This window comes from Desmodus rotundus, chromosome 4, assembly GCF_022682495.2.
Source record: "Desmodus rotundus isolate HL8 chromosome 4, HLdesRot8A.1, whole genome shotgun sequence".
Taxonomy (NCBI): Eukaryota; Metazoa; Chordata; class Mammalia; order Chiroptera; family Phyllostomidae; genus Desmodus; species Desmodus rotundus.
In genome coordinates, this window is record NC_071390.1 from 36,359,521 (window position 1) to 36,385,432 (window position 25,912).

At 35.9% G+C, this 25,912-nt stretch overlaps 1 protein-coding gene, 1 long non-coding RNA gene and 1 pseudogene across 3 annotated transcripts in view; 2 read left to right on the forward strand and 1 right to left on the reverse strand.

Annotated features, from left to right (window-relative positions):
• LOC139440845 (uncharacterized) overlaps positions 1–17,206 on the reverse strand; it is a 191,488-nt gene extending 174,282 nt beyond the window's left edge. For both annotated transcript variants that reach the window (XR_011651108.1, XR_011651109.1), the window contains exon 1: positions 17,079–17,206. This is a non-coding gene — a long non-coding RNA (uncharacterized lncRNA). The remainder of the gene's footprint in view (positions 1–17,078) is intronic.
• Positions 2,184–2,467, forward strand: LOC112305327 (transcription factor BTF3 pseudogene; annotated as a pseudogene).
• Positions 17,207–17,320: 114 nt separating the features above from the next.
• Positions 17,321–25,912, forward strand: part of PHYHIPL (phytanoyl-CoA 2-hydroxylase interacting protein like) — a 45,905-nt gene continuing 37,313 nt past the window's right edge. Inside the window, exon 1 of the mRNA XM_024561273.3 lies at positions 17,321–17,689. Coding sequence (XP_024417041.2) covers positions 17,584–17,689 — 106 coding nt within the window. The 5' untranslated portion in view covers positions 17,321–17,583. The remainder of the gene's footprint in view (positions 17,690–25,912) is intronic.

Genomic DNA, 25,912 nt, shown 5'->3' on the forward strand with positions numbered 1-25,912 from the left:
ATGGTATCAACATCAGTAGTTTTAACTTTTGCATTCTGTTTTTTATACCAAAGTCACAACTTCCACTTTGTAAACCCATCTGTATTTATAGATGCAGATGTAAACAGATATATATATAATATATGAATAAAATTATAACAATAAATATATTATACATGTAAACATTTATAGATTTAGTGTTCACAATAATTCAGCAAGGCCAGTTATCCACAATTTTAAAATGAGAAAACTTAGGCAGAGAGAAGTTAAATAAATTTCTTAGGGCAATCCACCTGTAAGTGGTAAATCTTAAATTCAAACCTAAATTTCACTGATCTCTTTTCACAAAGCACACTGCCTCTTGTGTAAATTCTTGTCATCATAATTAAAGCTTGACAAATAATAGTATCATTGTATTAGTCATCTATTGACAAAATAATTCCATATAACAAGTAACCACAAAACCTCAATGAACACATTTTTTTTAATGTATTTATTTCGCATTTCCCTGTGGCTCCACTTACTTAGGCTGAGCTTGCACATATATCTGTACTCAGCAGTAAGTCAGGTAAACACACTTCTGATCTTGACTGGGCTCACTCACATGTCGTGGGATTGGTTGACTGTCAAATGATTTAGGATGGTATTTGTTGCAATGACAAAAACAATAAGGCTCTGCTAGCCTGAATATATTCTAATGACAATGGCAGAAATCCAAGAGAAAGGGGAAAATATTAAGGCCTTTTTCAGGCTCTCACTTTTGTCATGTCTGCTAACAGCCTACTGGTCAAAGAAAGTCCCTTGGCTGGGTCCCCAGTATCAGTGGTAGGACACTACAAGGTTACATGGTGTAGGGTGTGGATACATGAGGGGTGAAGCACTGTGGCCATAATACAACCAATTTCCTGCAGTCACTTGCATGGGGGCTTGGTAACCAAGTCATAGAATTATGCATTTAGTTGTATGTGAGAAGTGATTACTAAACTTCCAGGAATTTTGGGAGCCAGTTGTTAAAACCATTCATAGCTTGAAAACAACACATACTGAGAGTATTCATATCACAAAAACTAGTCAAAATCTGCAAATCAGGGCTTTATATTGTCAGTTTATCAGCACACTGCTGTATGTATCCCAGAACTTTCAATTTAATGCTTTTCCATACAGAAAATTTCAAATGACTACGTGAAGTTACTTTTCTATTTTGCATCAAAAAATAGTAAAGACATTATGATCAGGTTGTTATTTTGTTTTCCATATTTACCTTCTATGTATGCAAAGAGCCTAAAATTAATTGTTCTAAGATAGAGATAGCTCATCATTTCTTGAACAGGTACATAAGAATAGTAATTAAGTAAAAATCATCAAAGAAATTACTTTTGAGTCTAAAGATTCCAATTTGCTATTTTGAAGGATATTTAATTCTCATTCATTCTGTGTCTTTAGCAAATCTGGTGTAGATAATTCCAGGGCAGCATCAGGTTACAAAACTCTATGAATTTTTGTCTGCAGACAGTTGAAGCTAAAATTCAGGTTGACCTAGAATCATAGATCGTATGTGGAATTCCTTCTATCACTGAAAGGATTTGAGCATAGCTGTGTCTTTTTTCACAAAAATAAAATAAAAGTTCACTCTATTTCAAATACAAGAAAGTGTTTCACAAACTGTGACTGATAAAGCTGGGGATGCAGAAAATGTGAATTTTTAAACTTTTTAGCCATTCCCCAAGTCTCTAGTATCTCATCACCATCATCTTTAAAAAAAGGAACAGAGAAGAAAAAATAGTTGCCAGTAGGCCATGTTTCAAGAAATTATAAAATATTAGAAAGTGTTGAAAATGACCAATATTGGTGTTTTCTTTCCTCAGAAAGGGTAAAAGAAAAAAAAAAGGTAAGAAAAGTATGCCATCTTCATCCCTGTGTATGTGCGCTTATTCTTTGCTCATCCACCCAAGACCCCCTGAATACCAAACTAGTCCCACACGTGGCCCACTCCCTCCCCCAACAAGATAAAAGAAACTATTGTGAACCAGGAAAAACAAGCCAAACTGCAGGCACAGGTGCGTATTAGTGGGAAGGAACTGCTCATAGAAAGAAGAAGGTGATTCACAGAACAGCTATAGCAGATGATAAAAAAAAAACAACAACTTCATTTCTCCTGAAAGGAGTTAGGGGTAAACTATATCTCTGGTATTGGAAAGGTAAATATGTCCACAAACCAAGGAACAGTGATCCACTTGAACAACCCTAAACGTTAGGCATCTCTGGCAGCGAACACTTTAACCATTACAGGCCATCCTGAGACAAAGCAGCTGACAGAAAAGCGACCCAGCGTCTTAATCCAGCTTGGTGCAGCAGTCTGCCTAGTTTAAGGAGACTGGCTGAAGAACTGCCCAAACAATCTGTGAATGATAAAGCACCCCTTGCTACCAAAGAGGATGATGATCTTGTGGGGAATTGTGATGAGGCTTCCAAAAATGAAGCAAACTGAACTGAGTCAATTTCTGAAGAAGATAAATTTGAAAAAATTAATGGGAGCTGCTCAGTTATACTGAATGCTTTTTCAAATTTTGTATGTAGATCTCATAAAATCTAGATCTCTAATATTTTTAAGCCAAATCCCCTTGGACGCTGCAGCTGTTTTCAGTTTTTGCTTATACACAAATCACTCTTTGCAGGTAATTAGGCTGAAGAAGCCTGGGAATAAAGTTTGAAACAGAAGTTTGTAATACAGTTCTTTGCCTAGTTAAAAGAAAGTGTGAAGTGATTCATCCTTCTCTGTGAAAAATTTAACTATAATAGTTAAGTTGTGAAATTGCACCCATTGTTTTTTCCTTATTAAGAAATGAAAACACAGCCCTGGCCTGTGTGGCTCAGTTAGTTGGAGCAGTGTCTGTAAACTGAAAGGTTGCGGGTTCGATCCTCCGGTCAGGGCACGTACTGATTGATGTTTCTCTCTCCATCCATATTTCTCTCTCACCACCCCCTTCCTGTCTCTAAAAAGTAATGAAAAAATGTCCTCAGGTGGGGATAAAAAGGCAATGAAAACATTGAATTTGAGCACATACATATATATTCTCTCTCCCTTTCTCTCTCTCTCTCTCTATATATATATATATATATTTTTTGTAAAATGTAAAGAGTATACCAGAAGCCAAAGTGTCTCAGTTCAAACACCAGCTACAAGCTCTGTGACTCTGAGAAAGTACTTAACCTCTCTGTGTTCATTTCTCCATCTATAAAATATGGATAAAAAATTTCTAGTTCATAGGGTTATTAGAAGTATTAAAACAATTAGCATATGTAAAGTACTTAGAGTTTCCTATAAATTCTAAAAAAATGCTACCTGCTATTATTACATGAATCCCAAACCATTTTCATTCAAGTAGGTTTTTTAAAAACGAATCAGTTAACTCAGAAATGTTAATACTGTAAGTTGTCATTATTTAAGATACTGCATTATTTCTCAAGGATTTGTGTCTTAACATCAGTATAGTTTAGGAGGGTGTGGACACGTTCCGAGGAAGGCATCAGCAGCTCAGGCTCAGGGTGAAGAAAAGGACCTCCCACTTCAGCTTTAAAGGCCAAGTATATTAATATATATGGAAGTGTATATAGTAAAGAGCTTATGAACACATGTGATATCTGTGTCACTTATAATCCCATATCCCTTAAATCATAGGACATCAAATAGACCTAAGTGTGCTTAACAATTATTCTTGTTTTAAGTATCTTTTGAAAAGGAAAAACTCACATGTATTGGAAATATTTATGTGTATTTTTATCTTTTAATAACTCTAACTTCACACTGGGGTGAAAGTTAAAGTGGGAATTGTTATCTCTTGATGGGATATACCTGGCAAAAGCCCGGGAGACATATGGGAAAAAAGAAGAATGCATGGTCCTGATAATGAAATATGAACCACCATAAAAGATGACTTTACAATTTTATAATGTACTAAGCTGAGATACAAAGATGTTTTTATATTTTGTAAGCATGGAGCTTAATTATACAGAATAAAAAATTAGAAGTCTCATATATACAAAGACATGTATATCTTAATAAAAACACACTGAGGTAAAAACTGAAAAGTTACATTCCATAAAATGATTTTATTGGGCAGTGCTTGTAGGTAGATAGAAATAGGTATAGGCCAGTGATGCTGTTTATAAATCCAGGAAATCATGTGTTATAATAATATTAGGTAGCATCTATAAAACAGACCCAGTTTGTTTTTCTAGGCTTTGTTGGAATATATATATTATATAATATATATTTTATCTTGTTATAGAATATACATTTTTATATTTATATTAAGAAAAATATAACTCATTTATATTTATAAATTAAATAACCTCAGACACTTTCAATATAATAGTCATGGAACATATTGTAAGGAAACAATATTAAATAATTTTAGGGGGAGGTTCAAGTAACAAATAAAAAGAACCCATGAACAAGGACAATGAGGGGGAGGATTGAATGTGGGAGAGGGGGGTGGGAAGGGCAGGGGAGAGTAATGGGGGAAAAATGTGGATGACTGTAATTGAACAATAAAAAACTTAAAAAGAAAAAAGAAAAATTAAAACTTATGGTATGATAGCTCATCACTCAAAATCAACCAGAGTCAAGTCTGTATTTAGAAGCCTAGATTTTCAAAGAATAGTATTCCAGACCAACCTGAGTGATCTTTATAAGTAAAACAACAAAATAAAGAATACTTTAAATATCAGCCTGGAGGTGTTTTATAATATACCCAAGTACTTTCATTACATTATATGAAGTCAAAGTTGTCTATATAACTGGTCTCACTGTTCATCACTGTTGAATGGTCTCTGCTCATAAAGCACTCATCCTCCCTGCTCATTAAAAGGACTCAGTCTTAAAGAACACATCAGGTATGTGGACACTGGGCCATTTAATCAAACAATTTTTTTCTGATACATCTACAGAGAAAGAAGAAAACTGTTTTTAGGGGTAAGATAAATGCTTTTGGGATCCCGCTACAGGTGAGAATGGTTGACTCAGCAGCACTTTGAGTGCAATGCAGGACCCACAGAAGCGACGTGATGGCATTGTGGTTTACTGCACTCAGCAGCACTCGGGAGGAGTGTTATATTCACATAGATTTCCCCTAGCTGAAATTAAATTCTCTCTTCTTTGTGCTTGCACAGACATGATTTCTTCCTCTCCTACAGCATTTGCCATATTGTGCCTTACTCTGAACTCTACTTTTTTGTGTAAAAAGTTGAAACATCAATCTTTACAACTATCTTCACAAAATTAAAAAAAAATTCTATTTTCCCTCCCTCCATATATCCTTCTTCTAAATCAGCAAGTTTCAACCTGTGTGCTACGGCACACTGGTGCGCTGCAAGGATTTTCAAGACATGCAATACCTGACTATTTAGTCAGGGGCACTGACCTCTTTTCCCTTAGATTATCAAATTTAAAAAACCACAACAGCCAACACAACAATAGTCACCAAGAGTGAATGAATCAAAATCATACCTACTTTTTGTCAGATTGGTAAAAAATTTATTTTTTGGTGTGCTGCATAATTTTAGTAATTAGTTTATGTGTGCCATGAAATGAAATCTTATCTTTTGCAACAGCATTGATGGACCCTGAGATTATTACGTTAAGTGAAATAAGTCAGTCAGAGAAGGACAAATACCACATGATCTCACTTATATGTGAAATCTAATGAACAAAATAAGCTGGTGCACAAAATAGAAACAGAGGCATAGGTACATGGAACAGACTGATAGCTATCAGAGGTGAAGAGGGAGAGGACAGGAGAGAAGAGGAAGAGGAGAGGAGAGAGGAGAGGAGGGGAGAGGGGAGGGGAGGGGAGAGAGGAGAGGAGGGGAGGGAGGAGAGGGAGAGGGGGAGGGGAGGGGGAGGGGAGAGGACAGAAAGAGGGAGAGAAAAGGAAAGGGGAGGAGAGAAGAGGAAGAGAGGTGGAAGGAAGGAAGGAAGGAGAAGACGTTTTAATTGACTTAGTTTTAGCTGTCTTCTGTGTAATCAGAAAGTTGAAGAACAGAGAGCTGATCTAGTGAAGAGGTCAAGGATGAAACTTGAAAGCTTTAAATTATAACTCAGCTGTACAAACAATTTCACAAGATTACCCTTTCAAAACATTTAGAGTCCATTATTCTGATAAAGGCACTGAAGGTTTAGGAGTGGAAAAGAAAAAATAAAAGATAAAGAGCCTTGGAGTAGAAACTAATATATCTAAATTAAGTCTGCATGTGAGGCGGCAGGAAAAAAATCAATCATAGGTTTTGACCCATAAGGATTTTGCTGCTTATCCATAAGAAGGTGAGGCCATTAAGTGCCATGTGTACCATCCACTACTACAGATTTGCAGGCTCTTATGAAGATACAGGACATGGTCATTATGAGCTGTATTTAATTTAAGGAACTCTAGCATGGTTTCAATAAGTCATTCAAAAAAGTACTTTAAAAGCATAAAACAGCCCTGGCTGGGTAGCTCAGTTGGTTAGAGCGTCATGTGCTATGCCAAAGTTGCAAGTTTGATCTCTGATCAGGGCACATACAAGAACCAACTAATGAATGCATAAATAAGTAGAATAACAAATTAATGTCTCTCTCTCTCTCTCTCTCACACACACACACAAACTCAATAAATAAAAATTTAAAAGAAGTATAAAACAAATTAGATGCTTGATTTGTTCATGTTACACCAAATTAGTTTGACTGAATACATACTGATATACATATTTCCTGAAGTAAACGGTCATTTGGGGTCACATGTAATGACATCTTTAAGAGACAGAAATAGAGAAATGGTCCCAATTAGTATAATACCTGGGTTTAGTTGTCCTCTTTTCCTTCCCTCTTCCCCATTTCACAGGGAATTTGGCTATTATGATATTAAAAAAGAAAGAAAAAGATCTAGAGAGAATGAGAGAATAATTGGTTTATGGATATAAGACTGTGGCATAATTTGGAACAGAAACTGGGCAACAGAATGTAGTGTGTGGCAAGAACGAAACTAAATGTGTCTAGTTCATCTCAGAAAGCTCAGTTTTGCCAGGTGGTGGCTTAGAAATTAACTTTGTATTTGTATCAGTCTGGTTCCTTGGAAGAATAGCACCTTTTCTGTAGGCTTACAGTCTATATAGTGTCTCTCTATAGACTTAGTCTCTTTTTGGATATGTTTGGTTAAAGGCCCTTTATTCCTAAGTTTTGTGATACCTTAAACAATCAAACCATGATTTTAGCTGAAAAACATTTTTATGGAGGAAAAAATAAATGCAATGTGGGACTATGCAGTACTACATGAGAGACCAAAGAAATAATCTCCTTTATCAGTATAGCAGCACCAACTAAATCCTTACAAGGCTGCCAGGCTTGTTGTGTGAGTGTCTGAAATAAGACTTCTTTATTGCATTTCATGGACTGTCAGCACCTTCTACACCATGGAAGATTAGCCCATGATCTGTCTTACAAAATGTGTGAATCCAAAAATACTTTGTGGTTTTATGACACTTATCATAAACAGAAAATCCCATTATCAAGATTCATGACATATCCTGATTTCAAGGTCTTAAGGACCACAGAGTAACCAAGAGACTATATAAAATGTAACCACAATGCAGTAGTTATTTCATTTTTTATATATTATGCATAACTAACTTTAATATCATCCATGATTTGTAAAAATAAGACCTGTAGTCATTTCTCTCAGCACAGAAAAACAAAACTTGAAGAAGGTTGTCATGAGAAATAATAAATGAAAGTTACAGTGAAAGACTTAGCAAATATGAATAGCCATACACTGTCAAAAATAATCAAAGAACATTTTAATGTGAATGAACTGGCAATTTATGTAAAAGCACTTATTTGTAAATCAGCAGTTTCGATGAATTACTTTAGTGTAATCAGACCACCCCCAATATATTGTGTTTAGTGATGAGCATTATATTCTAAGAGGGAAGTATACATTTTAGAGCATATTCAGAGGTAAAACAAGGACTCAATATCCTTTGAGGCAAGCTGTAGTATTTGGGAAGATTTACACTGGAAAAAAAGACAAATCAGAAGAAATACGGTGTTTTGAATCACGTGTATGGCTGTCATGTGAAGAATTAACTGTTTTCTGTGTCTCCAAGGTAAGTAGGGAAACACTGACAGTGGGAGGAAGTTTTTTTATTCTGTATGATGTTGACTCTGGAGTTCTCTGTGGGTAGAATAGGCTATCTAAGAGGAAATATTGGGTGGGCCAAAAAGTTTGGTTTTTTCCATTCAGTGGCTCTAGTAGTGCTTAGCTGTCTTTAACTTCATTCAAAACAATTTTGTTAGATTGTATTGTGGCAGCTGTCATATCAGCGTGGATTTAAAAAAACATCAAAATTGGTGAATTTTTGTGTAGTCATTTTAATATTGAAGATGGAAGAAGATATGCAACATGTTTTGGCATATTATACTTTATTATTTTAAGAAACATAAAAATGCAACTGAAATGCAAAAAAAGATTTGTACAGTGTATGGAGAAGGTGCTGTGACTGATGGAATGTGTCAAAAGTGATTTGCAAAGTTTCTAGGTACTACTGATATTTAGGCCAAATATTTCCTTGCTGTGGTGCTGTCTTATGCATTGGAAGATGCTGAGCAGCACCCCGGGCCTCTACCCATTAGAAGCCAATAGTGGGAGATAGCCGACATACTCAAAATATCCAAATCAGTAAAGTTATTGGTGAAAATGAAAAATATGTCTTTTTTACAGAAAAAAACTAAATGGACTTTTTGGCTAACCCAACAGTTTTCTAGTTGCTAGACATATTCACATACAACTTGGCATAACTATTCTGCAGAAATTTCAAACACAGGAAAGGCAGTGGAAAAAAAACAAAACTTCCAAATGTTAAATCATTTGACACCTTTATAAGTATTATACGATAAATATGAACACATATTAGAACAATAAACAGTCTAATTTATGTGTCCTAATAATGGGGACATTTTTAGGAAGAGCAGAAGGTGATAATTATCTATCTCCATGGCCCTCACTATTGCCACTTTCTAGTTGAAGCCCCTCCTATGAATAGCTACTGTACTAATTTTTATGATGCCATCTCCTCTTGATAAAATTAGTCAACCAGAAGTAACTCTATTTCCCTGCATTCTAGAATAACAGCAATAACTTAAGGTAAAGAGAGAAATGTTGGCATGGGCAGTGTCTCTGCTTGTATCATCACAGAAAACCTAATGGCCACTCAATAATGCTCATTGATTTCATTCATACCTACCTACCTACCAACCCACATACCTACATACCTGCATACCTGCATACATAGCATTGAACCTTTATTCAGTGGATGTTACTTACTGAATAATCTCATTATTACTAAGTCTCTACCCATCCTGAAGTTTTTCCCATAATGGACCTTGGAACAGGCCTAGTTTGGATGGAGTCAGGAAGTTAATCTCCAATTAAATGCATTGTGGTAGTTTCTAAAAGCAAATATTACTGAAAAAGTTTTACGGCAAGATGTGGTTGTTGTTAGGTTTCTTACTAATGAGTATATGGCAAATGGGAGCTACAGAACGTCACCAATGCCACAGTACCATTTGAGAGAGGGTTAGGTATTCAGAAAAGTGAAAGGGCTTTTAGAAACCCTGCAGGCATTTCTTTAGCTTAGAAAGAACTTTGGGAAAACAAAATGTGTTAATTGTTATAAAAGTCACCTCTCTAATTGCTGCTGAAACAAAAATCCTAGGAAATTTCTGTGGTTAGATTTAAGAGCACACTGACTAAATCAAGGTTTCAGGGAAGTGGTTTTGAGCTGTGTTCAAGGAGAACAGACTAGAGATCCTGTTTGTCAATAATGTAAAGATGTCAGTAAGTCTGTGTGGAGCCTGGTGAAGAACTCAAAACTAGAAAGACACACCTGTAAAGGCAAGAACCCCAAACTTGTTAATCAGCACACTGATTATAGCTATATACTTATAACTCGCATCACCAGATATATTTTCAAGATTCCCTTGGCACTTTGGCACTTTGGGAAAACTGTGTTCTTGAACACATTCTGAAAGTACTCTACTGTAATACACACTGGAGAGAAGAGGAAGGAACAGAGAAGAGAAAGGCTTTCAATCAAAGTGGTCCAGTTGATAGAAAAGCTCTTTCTTCTCCATTCCTCCCAAGACTTATTCCCTCTAACACCAACTCTTTTCAAACTTTGACTAGTGACAGCAGAGGTTATTCTAAGAATGCTATTCTGGCAGCTATTTTTAACTGAACTTTGTTTATTGACAAATATAAAATAAAGACTAGATGTTGCTTTAGTTCTTCAGGTTAATATATTTGTATATCATTGGAAAACAACTATTGGGTTTTAAAATGGAAAAAGTATATATAATACACTTTCTTGCTTCATATGCCATATGATGCTGTACTGTAATACCAATATTTATAGTATATAAATATCCATAGTATGAGTGAACAATTTAATATTTCAATATCAAAACATTGAAGGGTATTCTTTTAAATCTCAGAAACACAATAGTGTAACATCACTCTCACATTCTTCCTTCTCATCCCCAATTCTACTGTCCTAGTCTATAAACACTGCCTTATAATTACTTGCCTGAACTATAATAATCTCCTAAACTCCCATCTTCCTCCATTCCATTCAGCTTATAAAACATAGGCAGATTAATCTCTCTAAAAAAGTACAGCTGTCATATACCTGCCTAAAAAGCAGTAGTAGTTCATCATTAACCATAGAACAAAAATAGGTAGCCATTGTAATTTATTGAGCAGGTTCTGATTAGTGTTTTCAAGGACTGATTTTAATAGCACCTAGATTAAAGAAGGGAGATGTACCTGAGAATTTCAATAATCTGGTCTAAATATTGAGAATCTAAATGTGGTAGTGGTACTTATAATTCCAGAAAAACCCCACACATTCAAGAAATATTGCAAATTTTAATTGCCTTGAGGATAGTTTGATTTAAAGAGGAGAAGAGAAAACCAAAAAGTTGGATGATACTGGGGAACTAAGAGGGTACTACTGCCCGTGACAATAATGAGGAAAATTAGAAAAGGCAATCAGTTTGGGAAATGAATTAATTAGAAATGGTTATGGGATTGTAAATAAAAATGTTGGAAATAGGGCAATAGCTTTATTTATAGTTGGGGACTTTAGATAGGTACTTGACCATAAGGTGAGAATTTAAATATTAAAAAGACTTTAAAATTAATGGGAATGCATGCATTATCAGAAAAAAATGACTTTAAACAGGGAAGAACATAATGCCAGAGGTTGAACTTTAAAGAATACCTACACTCAAGAGGGAAGCTTAGAAGCTAGAATTGCTAAACATTAGGCAAATATGTAGGAAGAGATCCAGTAGAGTTCAGTGTTACAGAAGTTCAGCAGAAATAAACTGCTGTAATATCAAACAGGTTGCAGATGATAAAATGCCTTTATATTTGGTGATGTGAAAAATCTCACCAAATCCAAAGATGACATTTGAAGGATAAGAATCAGAGTGGTGAAGGTGGATAATAAATTGTATGAGTATTAAAAGGAAATTGGGGTAATGAATAACACTTTTATAGAGCTTCGTAATTTATAATGGGCTCTTTACATACCATAAAATATTAATAAAATAGATAGAAACTGTTTGGTTCACGTAAGATAACTTTTAAAATTAAGGAGATTTGGCAATCTTTACAGACAAAAAAAAAAAAAAAAAAGAGTTGGAGGAAAAGAAGACCGAAGCAGCTGGAGGGGATAAAAATAGGAAGTTAACTCTATTCTGCAGTATATAGGTACTGAATGGAGGGCACATGTGAGGGAAGGATATGTAGTAAGTTTTACCAAGAACCTACTCAGCTAAAGATAAGAACAAATGAAAAATATCATTCCGTGTTCACATTTTTTTCCAGGAAAGAGAGGGAGAGATCATCTTTTGAAAGTGAGAGTGGAGCAGGGGGCTTTCAAAGAGAAAAGTCTGCAACAACTATTGAATTGTTAAGCAAGCTGAATTTTGACAGCATGAATTTGTACTGGATCAAATCATCAGAGGCCTCCACCCTCTCCCATCATGTGATGATACAGAATTAGGACTGTATAGATCAAATATTGGGGATAGATTCAATTTTGAGTATTTCATTATGAGCTTGGCAAAAGTCTACCATTGAGCTAAGTCTACCAAAAGCAAATACAATCTGATGTAATTTTAAAGGGTCCCAACACACTAACCAGTGATTTCCAACTAGTATGCTACAAGAGTTTTTAAAACATGCAATACTTGACTATTTAGTCAGGGTCCCTGACCTCTTTTCCCTTAGATTGTCAAATAAAAAAAAAATGACAACAGCCAGTACAACAATAGCTACCTGGTGTGGATAAAAAAATTAATCCTACTTTTGTCAGATTGGCAAAAAATATGTATTTTTGGTGTGCCACCAAAATTTTAGTAATTAGTTTATATGTGCCATGAGGTAAAAAAAGAATTTTAGTAGTTTATGTGTGCCATAAGGTAAAAAAAGATTGAAAATCACTGCTAAATTATGAAGATTTTTGAATATGAAAGTTTTTAATGTTTTCAAATAGCTATATAGGTATTAAAATATTTCCAGAACTTTATACTGTAATATTGACCAGATATCCTTTCTTAATGGCATTCTTGGTGTCCATACTACTACTACTACTAATAAAATAATATATTATATATTATATTAATAATATATCATTAATGTTATACTATAATATCACACTATATTAATTATATCATATTATTATATATTAGTATATAACATCATTATAACATATAAAATATAATAATAGGATATAATAATAATATCCTAACTTTGTGAGGTGGCCAAAAGTTCACACATTACTTTCATATGTATTATTTCATTTGATAGTCACAAGTCCTGGCACCACCAACTTGGGTCAGTATAAAGAATGTAGAACATCTGAATTGTTTTCAACTTTGTCGATCATAACCTTTCTCCTGTCCTACCATTTATAATGATAGCTTAGAAGAAGTTACGGTAATGTTTTAAGAGAAAAAAACACTCTTTCATTTGCAATGCATTTTTTGGATTTGCTTCTACCTATGGTTTTGGTTCTCACCTTTTGTCTTTTGCCTAGACATAAAAATGTGGGTAGTGCCTAGGGCTGTGGCTCATTGAAGAATGACCTCTGTACTTACAAGCTTAACTAAAGGACTTTGTAACCTCTTTTTACTTTGAGTTTGATAAAATTCTAGGCTAATTGCAGCAATATAATTCTATACACTCAAAGCACTGAAGTTCAATCAAATAATTCAGCAAATTAATACCAAGTATCTTCTCTACACAAATAATATATGTGCTTAATTTTCACAATACCACAGGGGAAATAACAAATGTCCAGGAAAGAAGTATAGGTTTTATGTGATTATAAACTCAGGAGATGTACCAGAGTGATAGCACTGTCAGAAAAGCCAATTGCTCCTGGGCTGTGCTACAAGATGTCTGGCATATAGAGCAAGGGTTGTGACAGACTACCATGTTCTTATTTATATTCTTCTTATATTTCACACCTGGAATGTTCACCTATGGATGCTTAGAAAAATTAGAGCTACCCAGAGGACAGTGTCCAGTGTGAGAGAGGGACTCAAAGCAACGTGATATCAAAAGTGTTTGAAAGAAGTAGGAATATTTAGCCAGAGAATTGAACACGCATGGGCAGAAGATGGAAGAAAGTTCGTCATTATTGTGTATGACTAACAGAGGGGAAAATTAAGGCCTTTGTATTTACCTTACAGGAGGCAGGTTTGGGCACAGAATGAGTAAGGCTTTGGATTACTTCTTAAGTATTTTAATTTACTATTTATTAAAAGATAAACAACTTCTTGTCAAAGACTTCAACATTGGGTAAGGTATTAAATAGGATATATTTAAAGTCCTTTTCAAATTTGAGTTTTATTCTTCATATATACTAGTAACATAAATCATAGTGTAATTGTGTCTGTGGGTAACTATAAAGCCCCATGAAATAAAACAAAAAGATTTCTGGCAGAGGGAATAATCTTTACAGAGAATGTATCATTTCAGTTGGAGCTTGAATGATTGGTAGGATTTTGATAGTAACGTTGGGCACCTCAAGCTAACAATTGAACAATTAAAATGTATGAGAATTTCAATCACTCACAACGCAACTTAAGTATGAAAAGAATTTTCATTTTATCAAAAACTAATTTGGTCATCTTCATGAAATTTCATTCATTGATTATATATATGCCTATATACATGCCTATTATATAGGCATATATATAATCAGTATACACACACACACACACACACACACACATATCTAATCCAGGAGCCTGGGTTCGGACAGTACTTTCATTAGTTCCTTTAGGTAAAGTTCATCTTTTTTAGGTAAGATCCTCAACCTTCCATATTCCTACCTTTTCCCCAACATCCTATTTTAGATTGTATTTGGGAATATCAGAAGAGGGAAGCTTCTACTACCTTGAGGCATCAGGACAAAGGGTCACTGGATTTGAATGTCTTTTTTCTTCTGGTCTCTGTGGTGACATTCTTTGGGTGCCTAGTTGCTTCTGGTCTTTCACTTGAAGTTGATGGCTAGAGAAGCTCATGGTTTTTGCTTTCTCAGTTTGGTCAGGGCCTGGTAGGCACCTCTGACTGGCAGGACTCATTTTTTGGTATTTTAATCATCCCTGCTCTAGAAGGTTCACCCAGTTTTCACTAAAGTATCACCTTGCTCTTTTAAACATCAGACTTCATGGCAGGTCTGCTAGCTCTCAACTCAACTGCCTTCTGAGTACACGAGCTGTCTGGAAAGTAAACTCCTGACCTCCCTCTGCATATGATGCTTTGTTCAAGGTTAATTGAATGTGGTAACCTAAGCCTGGCCAAGTGATATCCTTCTAAAGACCTGAGATTGGGACAAAAATTTTTCTGTCCTTGAGTTTTGTCATACCTATCTCTATGTTTCTAAAACTAAAACTGCTCACCTTACATCCTCAAGGTGAGAATAAGACTGTTATTGGTGGCCTTCCTTGAGCACTTCTACCTCTTTTTTGTAATTCTACATGTCAAAGAGAATAAAATTTTCTTTTACTTTACCTACCTCATTGCCACAGTCTTCTTTATATAACCTTTGCCTAAGACTTTATGGTGGAATTAGTATATCTCGTCTTCACTATGGGAGAAACTCTTATCATTGGACCACTAGGCCTAACCTTGATTTGTTAAGCCATAGGTACAGGATGACACTCTAACTAACTAAGCCACCTGGCCAAGGCAACAAATTTACATTTTATCTCTTGACAATGTCTTGATTTGAAGTCTAACAACTTGCTAAAAAATCTTACATTAAATGTCAAGAGTCAAATATTAACTCTTTCTTTTGTATTTCTTATGTAATCTAAATCCTCAGCGAAAAGCTGCCTTGGATTGAATAGGTCTTGTGCCAGAAGGTCACATTACTAGTTCTCAAAACATCACCCCCCTTTCCCATTACACAAATATTTTGGCCCCAAAATCTGATCATGTGAATTTGCCTTTTAAAGCCTTTCAATAATTTCCCATTCTCTTAAAATAAAATCATTTTAGAGGCCTTCTGAGTAATTAGACTAGGTTAGGACCCCTGTGTGAGCTTCCACAAGTTCTCATAACATTCATATAATTTTGCTTTGTTGTCTTTCTTTCCTGATGGACTTGAACTCAAAATGTCCAATATCCAGTGCATTGTCCTTGGACATGGCAGGTGCTTAATAAATATTTGTATGAGTTATAGTTTTAATTATAAGCATGAGTTATAGTTTCACTTGTAAATCTCAGTAAATTGGTAATCTAGTTTACATAGTTCCTTTTGAGGTTTTTAAAATTGATACTAGTATTCTGAAAGATGGACCCACTGGAGTTGGGCTGACAGTATCAAGTTCTAGTCCTCCAGAGCCAGGCTTTAAAAAAAATTATTTTATTTTTATTTTTTAATATATAATCTTTATTAAACTTATTACATTTTAGAGCCAGGATTTCGAACTCAGGAAATTCACCAATATGTGCCATCCTGTCATATTTCTTTTTTTTTCCACAAATGATACTAAATGACCAAAGCAATCTTTTGTTTTTTATTGTGGTTCTATTACGGTTGTCATATTTCTTAACAAATAACTTATCTTCTGCTTGGGGACACCCCTACTTTACACAAGAATTCTCTCAAACTACAAGAAGGACATCCATCCTCATTAATACCCAAGTTCATAAAGAGGACACTTCACTTTAAGATACCCAATTATCTTCCACAGATTTTTTTTGCAGCTTGCAGTTGTGCCAACTTTTCTCTCAGGCGTATTTTACCTTAATCCAGTCCTTCTGTTTTATGAGGCTTCAATTAACTACCTTTAGGCATGTCATGACCAAATGGATGTGGCTAGAAAGGGTAGCACTATAACGATCTATATGTAAATTGTTACTTTATTGGCTAACATTTATGTTCGAAATTGGAAAACCAATAAAAAGGAACTTCAATCGAATGAGCATACACAACGGGGAAAGGGGGAAGTCATTATTTTTTATCTTGAGATAACAACAGAATTAAAAACTATTCCCAAGAAGCAAATGGCAACAGAGGTCAACAGGCTATGACATGCATCCATTTTATTTTTAAAACATCTGTACCTTCACTACGTGCCCTGCAGAATCTTAACCACCATTAAAAACAATGGGCAGACAAGTTTAGGGTAATTTGAAGCACATTTTTCCGGTACAGGGAAGGAAGGGAGGGGAGAGTAAAGAAGAGAGGAAGGTTGGTTCTGTCCCTAAACGCTGCCAGTCCTCAATCCACTCAATTCTCACACGGAAGAAGCTGTTTGGAAGGCCCGGCTGAGCAAGCAGGGTATGGGGGTCTAGTAGCCAGAGACCTTGAGCGGGAGAAGAGAGCCCACTGGTTCCAAAACCCCGATACAACCGGTCTAGACACTTATTTTTCTAATAACCAATCTGCTTACTCTCACCTCCCCGTGCAGACACGCCGCAGTGCTAACCTGGGCTCCGACTGACACTGTGAGGAGGGAAAGTACTACAAATCACCCTTACCAGCAGAACGAGCCAAAGGGAGCCCCGGCACCCCGGGCGGCCCACCGCTCCTGCGGGGTGGGCTGCCGGAGGCCGCACGCGCGGGGTTACGTGGCCCAGGGCGCGAGGGCAGCCGGGGCGCGTGCGCGCGGAAGGGCAGGGAGAGGGAGCTCGCCTCGCGCCAGCAGGTGGGCGCGTCCTCTCGCGAGCGTGCGCGCGCCGCGCCTTCTCCCTCACGTTCCTAGCGCGCCGCGTCCCCTCCCAGCCAGGAGCACGCGCCTCCCGCCCTAGCACGGGTCCCTCTCGGTCTCTCAGAGGCGCACACTCCCCTGAGCTTCTGCCACGGCCATCGCTTTGGCTGCGGCTCTCTAGCCCGGCGGTTCAGCCTCGGCCCCTCAGTGCCGTGTCTTGGTCCTCTTCCCCTCCCCTCCGCCACTTCCCTTCCCTTTCCCGCCCTTCCTTCCCACCCGGTCCACCGAAAGAGCCTGGATACGAAGCAGGCGGGCTTGAGAAGGGGGTTAGAAAGATGGAGGTGCCGCGCCTGGATCATGCCCTCAACAGCCCCACCAGCCCCTGTGAGGAGGTGATCAAAAACCTCAGCCTGGAGGCCATTCAGCTGTGCGACCGGGACGGTAAGAGCGGCCGGGACCAGAAGGAGAAGGGCCGAGCCCGCACCCAGGCGTCGCTGCCGCTCGGGCTCCGCGGACCCTGCCTGCTCGGCAGCAAGGTCTTTTGTCGCCCCCTCTGTGCAAATAAATGCAGGTGGGGGTTCCCCTGAGCCCAGCTGCCCTTCCTGCAGACCCCAGAAACAAAAGGACCCCGGGGCTGGCGCGTTGGCACGTAAAGTCGCCATGGTCCCCAGCCGCGGCTCCCCTGGCTGTCCTCGCCCGCCTGGCCCCAGCCAAGGAGCTGCCCTGGCGAGGGCGCCTTCCTGCCCGCGGCTTCTGCCCGGCTCCAGGCGTTTCCAGTCTTTGCCGCAGTCCCGATTTCCCGGGTCTCTGGGCACCGAGGGGGAAATGCCCTCTGGATGTTTCTAGCAACCCGATTCGCCACCCCCACCCCCGCCCAACACACACACGCACACACTAGTTAGCATTTTCTATCCAGAAACTTATCAGTTCCTTTTGAAAACCTCCCATTTTCAGACACCCCCCGGCCCCCAATACACACACAATTTAGAATTATTTTTCTCATCTCAAAAGGGGATTGGGAATGACAGATTTTTGGTTTTTTTCCCCCAGTGAAGGGTCAGGAAAAAAAAAAAAAGTTTCAGCACCAAGGACAGCCACAAGCTTCGTGGTCTGGGGCTGTCATTGAGAAACTCAAAAATCTGTGAAGGTTTTATAATCTTTTTAACCAATGTCACCCCAATAAATTTAGTTAAAATAAAATAAAAACAAGTTCAGACAGAAGAAAATCTGTGAAGGAAGTGGCCTAATATATCAGCTGTGATTCAGAATATGTGACAAATATTTATCATTGTGTCTTTTTATATGACTTTATTCTATTGTTAAAGTTGGCAGCCTCCAAAAGAATGAAATGGAACATAGGTCTAAGCGTTAGAGATAAGTTAGTACTATGTGCAATATGGGTAGTTCTAGTGCTTCTGTGTTAGTTGCAGTAGGTGAAGAGTCAGTGCTATTTCGGTAATGTGGATTATAACTTCATTTGTAAAGAAGTCATCTCATTAGCAATTTATATTTTCAAAATGAGCCTGAACACCTTCGGCTATAAATGATTAATGTTTAACTGTGTATAGAGACAATGATTTAAAAATGTTTTTTAGCCAAGGTTATGTAGAGATACTAACATATTCACAGTAAGGTCGTAAAATTTATCAGATTGTAATCCAAATAGAAAACAGAAGTCTTGTTTCCAGATTCATTTACATCGTAATAACTTGGTTAGGCATTGCTATACAGTACAGTATAGGTTAACTGAATACTGAATTTCTGTTTATTAATAAACTTAGGACACAGAATAACTGTTTTTTGAGGCCAAAATCACTTTAAATAATTTCTGAAACAGGTGTAGTATGGATAAACAAATACTCTTGCAAAAGCTGCTTATATTTCCTTTACCCTTAGACTATTTTGGTCACCGTGATAAGAGGTGCACATATTTATGGCATCTAAAAGTCATTATTTTGGTATTCCAAATATAAGCCTGCATTATCAGCCTATAAAGACTATTTTTAATATACCACATAAGAAGTCATATATGTTTTAGTTTATGCTTTTGTGAAATGACTTTTTATAATGTTACTATTGTAAATATTTGGATTTTATTTTCATTTACTTCAATGATGCTTCAAAAGCTCATTACTGTAATTATTGGAAATAGGCAATTCATGATTGCTCCTCGGAATACTTAAAATTACCTTTACCATAAGTTTTAAAGGTATTAGGGAAAATAACTTTTTTTTAAACTTTTTTATGGGCTTTACAGAGTTAATAGTGTAGAGTGCAAAAATTGATACTGTGTTTATTGTGGTCTTTTCTAGAGTGATAACTATTTTACTTTGGTAGTATATTTTAGTTGTTTCAGTTCATATTATGGATCCCGAAAAATGAGTAAATTATGTAACATTTAATTTTGGGGGCAGTGCTGGCACTAAACAATATCTAAAGATTACTACTTATTTTCAGACTTCTAATTGATTACATATAGATTAATTAAATAAGGTTTCATTTTATAAAACAGCTTATACCAACAGATATAAAGAGCCTAACTTTTCTATTAAAAGGTGTGTAAAAATTTGGAAATAGCTTGTGTAGAGATGTTGTTAAATACTTATTTTTTTACTTTGTGGCTTTACATGTCAATTCCAAACAGTATTAAGTTGACTAGGTAAGAATAACTTAGAGAAGATTACATAGGTGTTTTAACAGAACAATTTAAAAATATTGCATTAAATTTTCCAACCAGACCTTATTTATCATAATTTTATATGAAAAATTCTTTAACTAGATAGATGCTATTTGTTCCCTTCACTTCCTTTCACTTCCTCTCAGGTCTCATTATTTTACTTCTGTAAATATATAACATAGAAAGATTAGGATGTGGCAGAAGATCTTCTTATGTGCTTAAGTACATAATATGTGGTATATTAAGTGTTATATTGCCATAATTTTGTGATCATAGAAATACATTTGTCATGTTTGTTCTTTGATTTTCTATTTTACACTACTATTAATCTGACAATGGGGGAAAATGAGAGCAACATAAATTCCTTAGAAGTGGAATAAAACAGAAAAGGAGAAAATATTTTTGTTAAATATACATTTCCTTTTACCCTTTTCACTTGCAGATGTTTTAAAATTTATGTTTTGCATCAACTAAGACAGCATAACTGTATGTCTATCTTCATGTTTCCTTGGCTCTCCTCTTTTATATATTTTTTGTCTATCACTTGCCTTTTTTCTTATTTATATTATTAGCCACAATTCACAATGTTTCTTTATTTCATAGTTTCTCAAAGTATTTAGTAGTCTGTGAAGAATATGGAAGAGCCCAAGTGGTCATATAATTGTATTTTTTTAATTAGGCAAGAGGTGCTTCTTATTACACCCATGTATTATTTCATGTGTGCCTTTATCCTACATATGTTTTCTTGCTTGCTAGTTCATGGTCCCTGCCTGGATGTTACTTGCAGTTCAAAATGATGATTCTGGATAGGCTTCTGTTGAGAAACCTAGGTAGATGTGCTGTAGATACAGTGGTTTGTATAAATCTGTTGCAACTAGAAGACCCTTTCTGTTCCTCCTTTCTGACATGTTGAAATATACTCAAGTTGTACATAAGATGTACTTTAATAGTGGCTTTCAAAAAACTGAGGGGAAAAAAGCATTAACCTCTCATATACAAGTGCTAATAATATGGGAAACCTCTTATTTCCCTTTTGTTTATTCACACAGATACATTAGACTCTTAATTTACCCATAAGACAAAACAGCCCCCTAACTCACACATAGAATTCTACATTATTTGTACTTTTCATTATTTTTATCATGCATATGTACGTAGAAACTTTCTTTTCTTGTTAAAAAGGAAAAAAAATCCATCTACCCCCAAGGTTTCCTAGCTTTAACAAGTATTTTTTCCATAATCAAGGCAGTTTATCACTGATTAGATATGGCTTACAGAGTTTTTGAAGCCAGGCAGCAGGGGAACACATTTTAAAGAAATTACACAGACAGAAGCTGACAGATTTCCCTGTCTTTGTCTCTAACAATAGTTTTGTGGAGGAAGAGAAAAAAGGTTTACTCCATTATAATTAGTTTTAAAAATGTAAATTTCTTTAATTTGGACATTATCTACTTAAGTTATAAATCAGTTGAGACTTCTTTATGCTTATTGATATGTGAACTAAACACGTTTTAACTTTGGAAACATAAAGTAACACAGAAATGCTTAGTGTCACAGTGCTGTATTACCTATTCCTTAGTGACATTTTCTGAAGCAGACATCAAGGGGGAGTACCCCTAAATGCAACCTATAATAGTACAGGAATGTAAGGTAATCATCACTCAGTCTCACTGGCTTGCATATAGCATAGTGGTGATACTGCCTTAGTATCCAAAAGACCTCTAAGAATATTGACTCTTGATAGATATGCTTACTACCTTAAGCAAATTACTTTTGTTTAGCCTCAAGCTTTCTCATATAAAATGGGTATAATAATGTCGATCCTGTAGGATTTTTAAAATAATTCAATGAAGTATTACTTATATATCATTTCTCATAAGTCTTGACACAAAGTAGAGAACATTATTGTAAATGGAATATTATTCTTGACATACATTCTTGAGTTGAACTGCTTTTTCTTTTTTTTTTGCCAGTGTTTAGATCTTTGTTTTTTCATTTCAGTTGTGTTTTATTTACTTAGCCACTTCTTATGTCAGTTTAACTGTAAATGGAAACTGTAAATTCTGAATCTTAAAAGAATTTTAAAATCACAGTTACAGTATCTAACGTTTGCTTATATTTTCCTATCCCATCAGAAATATCCTTGTCAGCCTTAATCTTGCAAGGTTTTTTCAGCTTCTGCTCCATTCTGCTGCACTTCATGTGCTGTGTGACTTTGATACCCGCTTTGGATAGGCATTTGCATCAGAGCTGTTCTCTGTTTTTGATTTAAAAATTTTTTTCTTTATTATTTTTTCTAAGGATAGATCTGTACTACCATATGTGACCTCTGGATTCATTTTTTGACCCAGATATAACTATAGAGATAGTGTAAATTTTTATTAGTATGAAACAAAAAAAAAAACCAAAACTAAAACAAACTTGAAAGAAAAGCTTGAAAACCATGAGATTATGTATACCAATTCATATTCTTGTTAGGGGTTCTAATTCATTTCCAGTGAAGAATAGGAAGTTATTAGAGTACAAGTCACATCAAAGAATATGTGACCAGACTCCCTCCAGTGGTAGAGTGACTGATGTGTCATAAGCGCAATAGTAACCCTGGCAACTTGCTTTGTTGCCTGGGTAAGCCAGTCAGAAATTCACTCCATAGAACACTATTTAGACAATGTCCATGTCACTTGGCTTATTGCTGCTGATATTTCCCCTCTTTTTAGGCCCAGTCTTGGTATTTCCTTTAATTTTTGTGAGTATAGTTTTCTGATTACTTTTATATTTTATCTGGATTTTATCTGGCTTCAGTAATAACAGCAGCTGCATCAATTATTACTACAGTAAGCATAATCCTATTTTCTGGTTTTCTTTCTCTGCCCTTAGTAGGCCCATAATTTAAGTCTTGCCTTATAACATTTGCTTCTTTCTTGGGTTTGTTTTTCATTTTTGTTAAATTTCTCTATAACAATCTTTTTATTATTTATGAATTATGTATTTAAATTCAGTCTTTACTACTCTAAAATATTTGCCTCATTCTTTAACTGTTTAAAATACTTCATCATTACTAGACAGTAGTTATGGTGTCTTACTGAGCAGGCTATATTTTATTCATATACTTTCAAAATTAAAATTAGTATTTGGGAAAGGCTTCTAGCAAAAATGTATAGAGGAATTGAAGAATCTTGACAGAAAAAGGAGGTAGACAGCAGCAGCATAGCATTGTCTCTGTAATTAAGGATAATGAATGACAGTAGTATGAAAGAAATAAAGAAATAGTCACTAAGAGTTTGTGATTGAATTTTCAAGCAAAATGGAAATCGATCAAGAATAACTTTAGAATTTTAAGTCTGGGAAATCAGAAGATTCACTGACTAGAAATAAAACAAGGAGAAAGAAAATAATATTAATACCCCATGATGACAATTTTTTATATCCCAAATTTTATATCTCAGTGAACATACAAATGTGTTCTAACCCCTTTTCCAGGGGCACTTCCCTTTCCCACAGAAATCATATTCCCAGAACAATAGTACATACTGCCTTGTCATTGATGTCTCAGTGTAATCCCCATTTGAAAATCTACTTACTTATATTTTAGAATTCTTTTACTTGATTCCTGCTCTTCAAAGAAGGCTACTCATAGTCCAATGATAATATTTTGAGAATAATTACTAGGTAAAAACTGAAGTAGAGATTTTTGAGTCATTTGTGTAAAGGTAGTTTTCGGGTCAGGAGAATTTTCAGAGGGATTTTGCGATAAGAGCGTTTATGTTAAGACATTTGGAACCTAACAGTAAGACTCCTTTAGAAATTTATATTAAACACTTTGCAATTTCTCCTGTGTTCTGGGGAAGAGAGTTCTAGAATGAGGGAGAAATTGTTTATAGAACTTCCTGTTCCACTAGGGAGACCAGAACTTAGGTGAAAAAGAGATTTGGAGTTTCAAACTTTAGTTTGAAACTGTCTCACCCCTTGAAGGAAAGGAGTGATTGCATGCTGGGAAAGGCCAACTTTGAACCACAAACATGAAATAAATCTACATTCCTGGTTTGTTAAAAATGCCAACAAGAGCTCTGCATTTTGAAGTTGCCCAATAGATGTGAGTTAAACAAAAAGCATCCAACTCTGAATTACAGTTTTGTTTGTGATATTATAACTATTTGAGTCAAGTTTGTGGCTCATTTTAAAAGGGTTCCTCTGTGGGTATTATTGCATATGTATTATTTGTTGCAGTGGTTGTGGCAATTAGTGTAAATAAATCTCTTTCTGGTTTTTATAGTCAATAGGAGTGTTGCTATCCAATAATAGTATGAAAGGCCTGGCAGGGGTGTTCAACCTTTTGGTGTATCTAGGCCACACTGGAAGAAGAATTGTCTTGGACCACATATTAAAAACATAAACCCTAATGAAAACTGATGGGCATAAAAAAGGTTTTAAGTAAATATATGATTTTGTGTTGGGCTGCATTCATAGCCATCCTGGGCTGTATGCAGCCTGTGGGCTGTGGGTTGGACATCCCTGGATAGCTTCCCTAGACATATGACATTAAAGACAAGGCAGAAAAATTTTCAGTATACTTACTTTGATTTTCTTTTTTCCTTTCTTTTTTATTGTATTTTTATTACCATTTATCCCACTTATATCCTCTAGCACCTCCACCTCTCCCTCCCCCGTCCACAATCACCTCATTATTGTCTGTGTCCCTGAGTTCTTTTTCTTTTTTGCTTAATCTCTACACCCCCAACCACCACCAGAGCTGTCAGCCTGCTCTATATCTATGAGTCTTTCTCTATTTTGCTTGTTAGTTAAGTTTGTTCATTAGATTTGACATATGAGTGAAATCTTAAAGCGTTTGTCTTTGAGTGGTTTATTTCACTCAGCATAATGTTCTCAAGGTCCATCTATGCTGTTGTAAAGGATAAAATATTCTTTTTTATAGCCAAGTAGTATTCCATTGTGGGAATGCCCCACAGTTGTTTTATCCACTCAACTGATGGACACTTGGGCTGCTTCTAAATCTTGACTATTGTATTAATAAATAACATTGCAATGAACATAGGGGTGCTTATTTTCTTTCAAGTTAGTGTTTCATGTTCCTTCATATAAATTCCCAGAAGTGGAATCTCTGGGTCATAAGGCAGTTCCATTTTTAATTTTTTGAGGTATCTCCATATTGCTTTTCACAGTGGCTGCACCAGTCTGTATTCCCACCACCAGTGCAAAAGGGTTACTCTTTCTCTACATCCTCACCAGCACTTGTTTGTTGATTTATTGATAATAGTCATTCTGATAACACACCTTTATAGTTAAATATTTGACAGAGGAAGCAAGCCCATACCATAGGCTAAAGATAGTTTATTCAATAAATGGTGTTAAATTGGACAGATATGTGCAGAAAAATGAAACTAGCCACTTTCTTGTACCACACACAAGAGTAAGTTCAAAACAGATTAAAGTCTTAAATATAAGACTCAAACCATAAAAATCCTAGAAGAAAACATAGGCAGTAAAATCTTGGACTTTCATTGTAGCAATACTTTTTCTGATATCTCCTCAGGCAAGGGAAAGAAAAGAAAAACAGATGGGACTACGTCAAAATAAAAAGATTTTGCACAGCAAAGGAAACTATCAACAAAATAAAAAGACATCCCACTGAATGGGAGAACATATTTACCAGTACATCTCATAAGGGATTAATATCCAAACTTTACAAAGAACTTATAAAACTCAACACCAAAAAAAAAACAACCAACAACCCAACAATCAAACAATCCAACTAAAAAATGGGCAAAGGACCTGAATAGACACTTTTCCGAAGAGGACATAGAGAGGGCCCATAGACATGAAAAGATGCTCAAGGTCACTAATCATCAGAGAAATGCAAATTAAAACCACAATGATTTTCTTGAAAAGTAATGTCTTATGTTCTGTAAGCCTGAATGTTAACAGATCTCTCAGTCTTTCAATTTAAAAAGCTGATGATAGATGCAAAA